The sequence below is a fragment of the Macaca mulatta genome, chromosome 11, assembly GCF_049350105.2.
Source record: "Macaca mulatta isolate MMU2019108-1 chromosome 11, T2T-MMU8v2.0, whole genome shotgun sequence".
In the NCBI taxonomy this organism is placed as follows: Eukaryota; Metazoa; Chordata; class Mammalia; order Primates; family Cercopithecidae; genus Macaca; species Macaca mulatta.
In genome coordinates, this window is record NC_133416.1 from 128,950,662 (window position 1) to 128,962,927 (window position 12,266).

The 12,266-nt window shown below is 47.4% G+C and overlaps 1 protein-coding gene and 1 long non-coding RNA gene across 4 annotated transcripts in view; one reads left to right on the forward strand and one right to left on the reverse strand.

Moving 5' to 3' along the window:
• The window catches only part of KDM2B (lysine demethylase 2B), a 156,519-nt gene extending 155,255 nt beyond the window's left edge, over positions 1–1,264 (reverse strand). Inside the window, exons 1-2 of one of the 3 annotated variants that reach the window (XM_077955463.1) lie at positions 1,214–1,264; positions 1–111 (exon numbers count right to left, since the gene is read on the reverse strand). In XM_077955463.1, the coding sequence (XP_077811589.1) occupies positions 1–63 (63 nt within the window). In that variant the 5' untranslated portion in view covers positions 64–111; positions 1,214–1,264. Of the gene's footprint in view, positions 177–1,213 lie in introns of those variants that run through there. The other 2 variants (XM_077955462.1, XM_077955466.1) reach the window with 2 other exon arrangements.
• On the forward strand, positions 45–11,740 carry LOC144333169 (uncharacterized). Its single transcript, XR_013401622.1, has 2 exons — positions 45–240; positions 11,431–11,740. It is a non-coding gene; the product is annotated as an uncharacterized LOC144333169 (long non-coding RNA).
• The last annotated feature ends 526 nt before the right edge of the window (positions 11,741–12,266 follow it).

Sequence of the window (12,266 nt, forward strand, 5' to 3'; positions counted from 1 at the left end):
AGGAAATACAGCCAGACCAGAGCCTTTGCAGACCGCAGCTGACCGGAAGACGTTGCCTTTCATTCATTCATTCTGCACGCTTCTGTGGAGTCCTTTACTAGGCGACCAGCCCTGAGACAGAAGTTGGACATTTTTTAAAGGTTCTTGCGCTCAGCAAGGGGAGCAGATAGATACTCAGGAGCGAAAGACGAAGAGAATTGGATCTGGCGCCTCCTAACGCAGCCCGCACAGGAGCGAAGGGTAAGCCCTTGTTGGCCATTTATAGGAGAAAAGTCGGTGGAAAGGTGCATAGTGCTCTGGGATGGGTGGGGGGAACTCTGGTGCCCCTTGATTAATCCTATAGGGCTTTTTAGCGGAGGTATCGGCACCCTCCATACATGGGTGTCATTAGGTCCCTGTCCACTTACTAATGTTTTTGACTACCCCGGCACTGGTCCTGGGTTGCCTTGTCCTCACTTCATGAGCAACAGTCAGGTGGACTGGGCTTGAGAAAAGCTGGCCCTAAACATTCCTCCAGCCCCAGCTGCGGCGCCCTGCTAGGCCTGATCTTGGGGGTAAAGATGCTGATAAAATGACATGGCAAGAGGGCGACAATAAAGGGACATCGTAGACCGTAGGCTTTGAGCCTGACATTTTATTTCTGCCATTAACCCTGTGGGATAGTTAGAGCAGGTCATTTTGCACATGGGAAAACTGAAGCTTAGAGAAATTATAAATCTGAATGATTGCCGTGCTCCCGTATGGTCCCCAGGCTATCAGACAGACCTGTGGGGAGGACGTGGCTTCCCCACCGGGAGATTGGATGTCACTGTCAGCATCGTATTGGCCATCCTAAGAGACAGCTTAGCTTCCCCCTCACTCACCTTAAAAGTTTCCTGTCCTATCTGTCTGTAGTCTTTCCCACCCACCCCCAAAGGCTACTCTTTGAAGTTTGTTTTCATTCATGTTCACTAGCTGTAAAAATCTTCTAAGCAGGGATGAGGCTGGGAAACATCAAAATTTGTTTCCCAACTGAAATCGCCCACATTGGCTACTGCGTCCAATCAGTAGCCCTTAGCGTGAGTGCTGCGGGTTATGCCTTCAGTCCGTCCAGAACCATGGACCATTTTATTTGTTCCTGTCTGTCTCACAAGAACCCTTTAAGGGAAATCGTGTTGTTCGTTCCTATCTTGCAAAGGAGGAAATTAGGACTAAGAAAAGCAAAGCCACTCACCCAGGATCACAAAGCGTGTATGTGCCGCTGCCAGGGCTCACACTGGAGCCTGGCTTGGCCGTCACGTGCTCTTTTTTTTTTTTTTTTTTTTTTGTAACTTACCAGCCTCACTACTGCCCCATAATGAAATAAACATGTTCAAAGGAGGCTGCATGGGCTGGAGAGTGATGCAAAGTGAATTAAGTGAAATAAGGCAAAAAAAAAATACATATATATAAATATATATATATATATAGAATGCTTGATCTAATTAATTCTTTTTTCTCCCTGAGGCCCGTCTTTCTCTCCAAGTGGCCTCAAAAGCTGGCATCAGAAAAAGCTCCAATGGCAGCCACCTTAGTGTAAAAAGTTGTTACAGTTAAGTCATCTATCACCTCCATGAAGAGTTCCTGGCCTGTCAGAGTGGGAAGGGGCTGGGTAGTCACCTAATTTAATCCCCTCCCTTTACAAACCTCGAGGAAACCACAAATACGAGAAAAGAATGGGCCAGCCAGGGGTTTGTTCCCCTTGGCCTCCCGTAGAATGCCTGTCCTGCCACCAGGTCCTAAGTGGCCACTCAATAAATGTTGGGCCCTTGATGAATCACCTTCCCCCTCGATATTTGCATTTTCTCTTTATCAGTAATTGGCAGATGAAAGGCTTTGTCCTCCAGTTGAAAGAATTCCAAGCATTTGCTCAAAGCGGGGGAGGAGGTTATTTTGGACCAAAGGGGGAAGGGCCAAGACCCTGGAGCTCCCAGTGTTGGCTAATTATCCCAGAGAAGTGGAGAGTAGGTGAGGGAAGAGAGAAGGTGAAGGTGCTTATCCCAGAGATGTACTTTTTCTTGCAGGAAAACACCAGGCCGGTTGTATTGGAAACATAATAATGATTTCCTGGACCCTCCTGCTCGATCTTACAAAAGGCCCAGTCAAATCCTGCCTGAGTTACCCCCATTCATTCTTCATTCATCAAAGGCTGATTGAGCAACTCTGTGCCCAAAGACAGAGCGGCTAGAGAAAGCAAGATGCAGCTCCGATTGGGGCATACTCGGGGCTGGGTAGGATGATGGACCTGCATCTTCCCAAGGAAAGGGCGGACACTGGATGGAGCTCTCAGAAACCAGAATCTTGTTAAGAAATTGAAATTGTTCTCATATTCATACATGATTATCATAGCTCCTGATTTTTCTTTTTTTTTTTTTTGAGAGAGGGTCTTGCTCTGTTGCCCAGGCTGGAGTGCAGTGACACAATCTCAGCTCACTGCAGCCTCCAGCTCCTGGACTCAAGCAATGCTTTCACCTTAGCCTCCCAAGTAGCTGAGACTACAGGAGTGCACCACCATGCCCAGCTAATTTTTGTATTCTTGGTAGAGACAGGGTTTTGCCATGTTGCCCAGGCTGGTCTTCAACTCCTAGGCTCAAGCGAGCCTCCCACCTCGGCCTCCCAAACCGCTGAGATTACAGCCATGAGCCACCACACCTGGCCCTGTTTTGTTGTTTTTTTTTTTTTGTTTTTTTTTTTTGAGACGGAGTCTTGCTCTGTGCCCCAGGCTGGAGTGCAGTGGCGCGATCTCGGCTCACTGCAAGCTCCGCCCCCAAGAGTTCACGCCATTCTCCTGCCTCAGCCTCCCGAGTAGCTGGGACTACAGGCGCCCGCCACCTCGCCTGGCTAATTTTCTTGTATTTTTAGTAGAGACGGGGTTTCACCGTGTTAGCCAGGATGGTCTCGATCTCCTGACCTCGTGATCCGCCCGTCTCGGCCTCCCAAAGTGCTGGGATTACAGGCTTGAGCCACCGCGCCCGGCCGCCCTGTTTTGTTTTAATTTAGGGATATCAAATCATTCCGTATCAGCATATATAATTACCTTATTCTTTTTAATGATTTCATAGCATTTCATTGGGCATATACATGATGCAAGAATGATTTAATTAGTTCCCTTTTAGATGATTTTCAGTCTTTCTATTGCAAACAGAGCTATAAGGGATTGCAGCTTTGTGCTTGAGTCTGTCAGTAGAATATATATCTGAAAGTGAATGTCTGCGTCTCAGGATTCCTACCCTATCACCAATTATTTGTCCTTGAGAAGTTTATTTGTAAGATCTGAGCAGGTGGGACAACCTCAAATCCAACTGGTATCCCCAGGAGTCTACGCAGTGCCATGCTCTTGGCAGGCACTCAGAGAGAGTGGTTTAAGGGCTAACACTGCAAGTGTTCACACTGTAACCAGATGGCCTCTTCTAGGAAACCTTTGCTGATATCCTTGGCCCCCTTTCTCCATGAACCCTTCATTCATTCCTCAAACGTCGTGGAAGGTTGATTAGAGGGAGCCTGCATCGAATCAGCCCCTTAGGTGTATATAGCCTGGTAGGTCAGTGAAAACAAATTCCGGAAAGCACTCTAAGGCTGCGCTGTCTGATGGGATACACTAGCTACATACAGCTACTTAAATTTAATCAAAATAAAATGTAAAATTCAGCTCCTTAATCCCAGTACCTACATTTGAAGGGGCTAGAAGTGACAGCACTGAACGGTGCAGACATAGAATATCCCTATCATTGGCCGGGCGCGGTGGCTCATGCCTATAATCCCAGCATTTTGGGAGGCTGAGGCAGGTGGATCACCTGAGGTCAGGAGTTCAAGACCAGCCTGGCCAACATGATGAAACCCCCGTCTATATTAAAAATACAAAAATTAGACGAGCACGGTGGTGTGCACCTGTAATCCCAGCAACTCAGGAGGCTGAGGCAGGAGAATTGCTTGAACCCAGGAGCGAGAGGTTGCAATGAGCTGAGATTGCACCACTGCACTCAAGCCTGGGCGACAGAGGAGGACTCTGTCTCAAAAAAAAAAAAGGAAAAAAAAAAATCTTGAATATCTCTATCATCTTCTATGGGACAGCCCTGAAGGGAGGCTTGGCATAGTGGGCAACCCTGTGGGCTCTGGATTCCTATAAGCACTGGGTTCGAATCCTATCGTTATTTCCTAGCTATAAAATTTGGCCAAGCAACTTAACCTGTCTTTGAGCCTCAGCCATAAAGGTGGGGAATTACAGCCCCTCATGGAGATTTGGCAAGGATTCAAAGGTACTGCAAATGTGAGGGGCTTTGCACAAAGTCATAGTAATTTTTTTTTTTTTTTTTTGAGAGGGAGTCTTGCTCTGTCGCCCGGGCTGGAGTGCAGTGGCCGAATCTCAGCTCACTGCAAGCTCCGCCTCCCAGGTTTGCGCCATTCTCCTGCCTCAGCCTCCGGAGTAGCTGGGACTACAGGCGCCCGCCACCTCGCCCGGCTAGTTTTTTGTATTTTTTAGTAGAGACGGGGTTTCACTGTGTTAGCCAGGATGGTCTCGATCTCCTGACCTCGTGATCCGCCCATCTCGGCCTCCCAAAGTGCTGGGATTACAGGCTTGAGCCACCGCGCCCGGCCAAAGTCATAGTAATATTTTAAAAAATCGAGAGTGAAGCCAGGCGCAGTGGCTCATGCCTATAATCCCGGAACTTTGGGAGGCCAAAGTGGACAGATCACCTGAGCTCAGGAGTTCGAGACCAGCTTGGGCAACATGATAAAACCCTGTCTTTACTAAAAATACAAAAATTAGCGGGGCATGGTGGTGCACACCTGTAGTCCCAGCTGCCCAGGACGTGAGGCGTAAGAATCGCTTGAACCCAGGAGGCAGAGGTTGCAGTGAGCCAAGATCATGTTATTGCACTCCAGCCTGGGTGACATCCCAAGACTCTGTCTCCAAACCAAAGCAAAACAAGATGCCGAATACTAATAATACTAAGTTGTGCTGACCACGTAGGCAAACCAAAAGGGATATATCTGTATCTACAGATATATCCTACATGCATTTAGTTTGTTTTTGAGACGGAGTCTCGGTATAACACCCAGGCTGGAGTGCAGTGGCACAATCTCAGCTCACTGCAACCTCTACCTCCCCGGTTCAAGCAATTCTTCTGCCTCAGCCTGCCAAGTAGTTGGGACTACAGGTGCGTGCCACCATGCCCGGCTAATTTTTGGGTTTTTAGTAGAGACAGGGTTTCACCATACTGGCCAGGCAGGTCTCAAACTCCTAACCTCAGGTGATCCACACACCTCGGCCTCCCAAACTGCTGGGACTATAGGCGTGAGCCACTACTCCCGGCCCATACGTTCTTTAGTATGCACAGAAATTCCTGTGGAAAGATCAAAAAATGAGAAAACTGGGAAGAGAAGAAAGCCTATTCTTTGGTAAAGTGACATTTTTACCATATGTGTACATGAATGGTGCCTGATTTTAAACCTTATTGACTTAATCTCATTTTATTTTATTTTATTTTATTTTTTTTTTTTTTTGAGACAGAGTCTGGCTCTGCCGCCCAGGCTGGAGTGCAGTGGCCGGATCTCAGCTCACTGCAAGCTCCGCCTCCCGGGTTCACGCCATTCTCCTGCCTCAGCCTCCCGAGTAGTTGGGACTACAGGCGCCCGCCACCGCGCCCGGCTAGTTTTTTTGTATTTTTTAGCAGAGACGGGGTTTCACCGTGTTAGCCAGGATGGTCTCGATCTCCTGACCTCGTGATCCACCCGTCTCGGCCTCCCAAAGTGCTGGGATTACAGGCTTGAGCCACCGCGCCCGGCCCTTAATCTCATTTTAGATGCTGTAGTACCTCTTGGATTTTGTGCTGCAGAGATGTATTACCTACTCAAAAGTGAATTCCATTCTATTCCTTTTTTTAAGTCTACAAGATTCAAAATCAGGCAAATCTAAACCAAAACTAAATAAGTATTCCTTTTTTTTTTTTTTTTTTTTTTTGAGACCGGGTCTTGCTCTGTCACCCAGGCTCTGGTGTGCAGTGGTGCAATCACAGCTTACTGTTGCCTCCACCTCCCGCGCTCAGGCAGTGTTCCCACCTCAGACTCCCAAGTAGCTGGGACTTGCAGGCATGCAAGACCAGGCCCAGCTAATTTGGGTATTTTTTGTAGAGACACTGTTTTGCCATGTTACCCAGGCTGTTCTCAAACTCCTGAGCTCAAGTGATCTGCCCCTCAGCCTCCCAAAGTAGGGGATTACAGGCTACATATTCTTTAGCTATAGATACATAAATCGCAAAACAGGAATAAAAGCAAGGAATGATTAACACAAAATGCTGCAAAAGACCATTCAGGAAAGGAATGTGAACAGAGACACTAGTGACTTTCTGTTTCTTAATCCACCTGCTGGGCATCTGAGACTGTTCCTTAAAGTATAGTTAAATATTTTTCAGATTCTATTGTATTTATGAAATATTCCACAATTTTTTTTTCTTTTTTTTCTTCTTTTCTTTTTTTTGAGATGGAGTCTTGCTCTGTCGCCCAGGCTGGAGTGCAGTGACATGATCTCAGCTCACTGCAACCTCTGCCTCCCGGGTTCAAGCGATTCTCCTGCCTCAGCCTCCTGAGTAGCTGGGACTACAGGCACAGGCCACCACACCCAGCTAATTTTTGTATTTTTTTGTAGAGACAGGGTTTTGCCATGTTGGTCAGGATGGTCTCAAACTTCTGAGCTCAGGTGATCTGCCCACCTCGGCCTCCCAAAGTGCTGGGATTGTGGGCGTGAGGCACTGCGCCTGACCTTCTTTTTTTTTTTTTTGAGACGGAGTCTCGCTCTGTCGCCCAGGCTGGAGTGCAGTGGCGCCATCTCGGCTCACTGCAAGCTCCGCCTCCCGGGTTCACGCCATTTTCCTGCCTCAGCCGCCGGAGTAGCTGGAACTATAGGCACCCGCCACCACGCCCGGCTAATTTTTTTTTATTTTTAGTAGAGACGGGGTTTCACTGTGTTAGCCAGGATGGTCTCAATCTCCTGATCTCGTGATCCCCCCGCCTCGGCCTCCCAAAGTGCTGGGATTACAGGCGTGAGCCACCGCGCCTGGCCACTTCTTGTATTAGTGTATCACAGAAATATACACACCAGCCAGGCGCGGTGGCTCACGCCTGTAATCCCACCACTTTCGAAGGGCGAGGTGGGCGGATCATTTGAGGTCAGGAGTTGGAGACCAGCCTAGCCAACATGATGAAACCCTGTCTCTACTAAAAATACAAAAATTAGCCGGGCGTGGAGACACGTGCCTGTAATCCCAGCTACTCGGGAGGCTGAGGCAGGAGAATTAATTGCTTGAACCCAGGAGGCAGAGATTGCAGTGAGCCAAAATCATGCCACTGCACTCCAGCATTGGGTGACTGAGCAATGCTCCATCTCAAAAAAAGGAAAAAGAAAGAAATATACACATCGTCTCCCATCTTGCTTTTCACTGACTATAATCTTGGACACCTTTCCATGTGCTATCTGTAGAACTGCCATTCTAAAGTATTATTTAGGCTGGGCACAGTGGCTCACGCCTGTAATCCCAACACTTTGGGAGGCTGAGGCAGGTGGATCACCTGAGGTCAGGAGTTGGAGACCAACCTGGCCAACATGGTGAAACCCCGTCTCTACTAAACATACAAAAATTAGCTGGGGGTGGTGGCGCTCACCTGTAATCTCAGCTACTTGGGGAGCTGAGGAAGGAGAATCCCTTGAACCTGGAAGGTGGAAGTTGCAATGAGCCAAGATCATGCCACTGCACTTCAGCCTGCCAGATGGGAGCAAGACTCCATCTCAAAAAAAAAAGAAAGAAAGGCTTGGAATGGCGTGGCAAACCATTACCTTTGATCCCCTCACAGGAGGGGAGAAAATTTTAAGGGGGTTATACTTATATATTATTTGTGTCTTAACAACCATTCTGACCTTTTACATTTATCATATATTTCAAACATAATGAAAGGTATATAAAATAAAGAGGGCCTAGCGCAGTGGCTCACACATGTAATCCTAACATTTTGGGAGTCTCAGGCGAGACTCAGGGAGTCTCTCACCTGAGGTCAGGGGTTCGAGACCAGCCTGGCCACCATGGCAAAGCCCTGTCTCTACTAAAAATACACAAACTGGCCGGGTGTGGTTACATCTGTAATCCTAGCTACTCAGGAGACTGAGGCAGGAGAATCACTTGAACTCAGGAGGCAGAGGTTGCAGTGACCCAAGGTGGTGCCACTGCACTTCAGCCTGGGTGACAGAGTGAAACTCCCTCTCAAAAAAATGTTTAATTAATTAAATAAAATAAATAAATACTCGTGTATCCAGCATCCAGTGTTGGCAAATGTTACAGATTTGCCATATTTATATGACTTTGCAATTTAAAACAAATATTCTTTTTTTTGTTTTGTTTTTTGAGACGGAGACTCACTGTCACCCAGATTGGAGTGCAGCAGCTGGATCCCGATTCACTGCAACCTCCGCCTCCTGGGTTCAAGTGATTCTCCTGTCTCAGCCTCCTCCTGCCTCAGCCTCTGGAGTATCTGGGATTACAGGTGTGTGCCACCACGCCCAGCTAATTTTGTGTATTTACTAGAGACAGGGTTTCACCATGTTAGCCAGGCTGATCTCAAACTCCCGACCTCAGGTAATCCACCTACCTCCATCTCCCAAAGTGCTGGGATTATAGGCGTGAGCCACTGCGCCCAGCCACTAAAACAAATATTCTTATTTGTTTTAATCTGGGAAGACAACAGACCATACTATTTCTGTTAAAAGTGATTGGGGTCTCCAGACCGGGCTCAGTGACTCACGCCTGTAATCCCAGCACTTTGGGAGGCCAAGGTGGGTGGATCACCTGAGGTCAGGAGTTCAAGACCAGCCTGGCCAACATGGTGAAACCCTGTCTCTACTAAAAAAAAAAAAAAAAAAATACAAAAATACAAAGAAAATTAGCTGGGCATGGCGGCAGGTGCCTGTAATCCCAGCTACTTGGGAGGCCGAGACAGGAGAATCCCTTGAACCCGGGAGGTGGAGGTTGCGGTGAGCTGAGATCGTGCCACTGCACTCCAGCCTGGGCAACAAGAGTGAAACTCTGTCTCAAAAAAAAAAAAAAAAAAAAAAACGTGATTGGGGTCTCCAAAGACCTTTTCTTTTTATTCCTCATTGTTTTGTGAATTGAGTAAAAAGACTAAGGAAGACCAAAATGTATGCATATAGACTGTCAGGCCTTGGCCATTCGGGGAAGACTTCAGTTTCTCTCTAGAATTCTTCATTTTATTTATTTATTTAGATATGGTGTCTTGCTCTGTCACCCAGGCTGGAATGCAGTGCCATGATCTCGGCTCACTGCAACCTCCACCTGCCGGGTACAAGCTATTCTCCTGTCTCGGCCTCCTGAGTAGCTGGGATTACAGGTGCCCACCACCATGCCTGGCTAATTTTTGTATTTTTAGTAGAGACGGGGTTTCACCATGTTGGCCAGGCTGGTCTCGAACTCCTGACCTCAGGTGATCCACCCGCCATGGCCTCCCAAAGTGCTGGGACTACAGGCGTGAGCCACCGCGTCCAGCAAATTCTTCATTTTATAATCTCTCTCTTCCACTGTAAGGGTTGGAAGGAACACTGGATATAACAGGTGAGTTAATTAAGGGGTTAATGCCAGGAAGAGTCATGAAAGTTGAAAGATTCTTTAAAAACTTGTCTCTTTGGGGCAGGCGCGGTGGCTCACGCCTGTAATCCCAGCACTTTGGGAGGCTGAAGCGGGTGGATCATCTGGAGTCAGAAGTCTGAGACCAGCCTGGCCAATATGGTGAAACCCCGTCTCTACTATAAATACAAAAATTAACCGGGCATGGTGTCACGTGCCTGTAATCACAGCTACTAACGGGGCTGAGGCAGGAGGATCGCTTGTACCCGAGAGGAGGAGGTTGTGGTGAGCCGAGATCACGCCACTGCACTCCAGCCTGGGCAACAGAGCGAGACTCCGTCTCAAAAAAAAAAAAAAAAAAGAAAAAGAAAAAGAAAAAAAATTGTCTATTTGGATTGATGGACAAGCACTTTAACCAATGGAAATAAAAATCCAAGCATTACTTCATCATGCTCAATTGTCATTGGTTGACAATCCCCGAGGGAGGGCTCAGAGGGCTGGCAGTTAACCCTTTCAGGGAAAATCAGGCCTTTTGCATTTATTTTATTTGAAAGTTGAAGTAGCAACAGATAAAAAGCCTACAAAAGTCCCCGGACTTTTCAAATACCACCTTTCAGTCTTAGTCCAGAAAGCAGGATTTCGCCCCACAAAGGAATAGTCAGGGACAAATTTCCTGGAGAAAAGTTTCGAACTTTTAGAATGGGGAATTCGCTGACCTTGCTGAGTAAGTGAGGTTGATTCAGTTTTTGTGCTGTTGGAACAGAGACCAGTGCTGGAGATGATTCCATTAATCTTGCAAAGTGATCAGTCACTGGGAGGATTGAATTGCATTTCCTGCCTAAAGATGTAGAGATAGATGACCTTTGCTGCAGCCCTCAGACCCCCAGTTCACAGCTGGGGAGAGGATGTGTCAGCGTTTACTTTCAGGTCTCACCCTGCCCTTTGTTCAAAATTCAAACTCTTTTGTGTTTAGGCTGCTGCTGGGGTTTTTGTAGTTGTTGATGCTGCTGATTTTTTTTATAACCGCCCACATCCTGCAACTTCTGAGAAACAAACTCTATTTGGTAGAAGATAAAATCTGGAGGTGCCTCAGAGAGGGAACCAGAATAGACAGGGAATTCTGAGAGGCTATTGGGCCTTTAGGCTTTAATTACTGCCCCCCCTCCTCTTTCCTGGACTCCCTAAATGCTGCAGGCTGAACTGGATGGAGCCAAAAGTCCAGCAAAATGGATAACAATGCTTTGTGTTTATATGGCTCTACTACAAAAAAGCTTTTACACACATTACCTCATGGAAGAGGCACTGCTAAAGTAGAAGTATTTACATAAATGAACATTTGAAGTTCTTAAACGTAGTCAGCTGCATGACTTTGGACAAAGAGCCCAAACTTGAGTCTCAGTTTTCTCATCTGTAAAATGGGGTCGCATGAAAGTTACCAGAGGGTCAAGGCGCGGTGGCTCATGCCTGTAATCCCAGCACTTTGGGAGGCAGAGGCAGGCAGATCACCTGAGGTCAGGAGTTTGAGACCAGCTTGGCCAACGTGGGGAAGCCCTGTTTCTACTAAAAATATAAAACTTAGCTGGGCATGGTGGTGCATGCCTGCAATCCCAGCTACTTGGGAGGCGGAGGCAAGAGAATTGCTTGAACCTGGGAGGTGGAGGTTGCAGAGCCCAGATCGTGCCACTGCACTCCAACCTGGGTGACAGAGAGATTACGTCTCAAAAAAAGAAAAAAAAGAAAGAAAGAAAAATAGGCGGGGCAAGATGTCTCATGTTTGTAATTCCAGCACTTTGAGAGGCCAAGGCGGGCGGATCACCTGAGGTCGGGAGTTCAAGACTAGCCTGACCAACGTGGAGAAACCCCGTCTCTACTAAAGATACAAAGTTAGCCGGGCATGGTGGTGCATGCCTGTAATCCCAGCTACTTGGGAGGCTGAGGCAGAAGAATCCCTTGAACCCAGGAGGCGAAGGTTGCAGTGAGCCAAAATCGCACCATTACACTCCAGCCTGAGCAACAAGAGCAAAACTCCATCTCAAAAAATAATAATCATAATAATAAAGTTACCCAACAATTGAATGAGTCAATGTTCTATAACAGGACTCAATAAATGGTGTGCCTTAATTAAAATTAGGTTGACCTCCTGGGCTCCAGAACCATGACAGCTAGCTGTGGATTGGGCAAATTCAGCTTTTCCCCAAGGGGAACGTCTTGGGGAAGGCTGCCTGCAATGGATGGGATTGGGTCCCCTTCCTTCTACATCCTGTCCCTCACCAGACTCCAAAGTCTGACCATGCTGAACTATTTTGAGTTCTTTGACTAAACTTGCTCTTTCCTCCTCTAGACCTTTGCCTATGCCGATCTATTCCCCCAGCCCTTCTTCCCTCCTCTTTCTCCTGGAATCTGCTTTCCTCTCTTTCTTTCCTGCCCCCTCCCAGTAATTACCACATCATCTTACTGTTGCCTATGCCCTCACCAGACTGTAAGCTCTAGGAGGGCAGTACCTGGTCTGTCTCATTCATGGATGTTGCTCTAGCAAAATGCCTGCATGTCCTCTAAAATTACTTGTGGGTTTGTTGTTGTTGTTGTTTTTGAGACAGAGTCTCACTCTGTCGCCCAGGATGG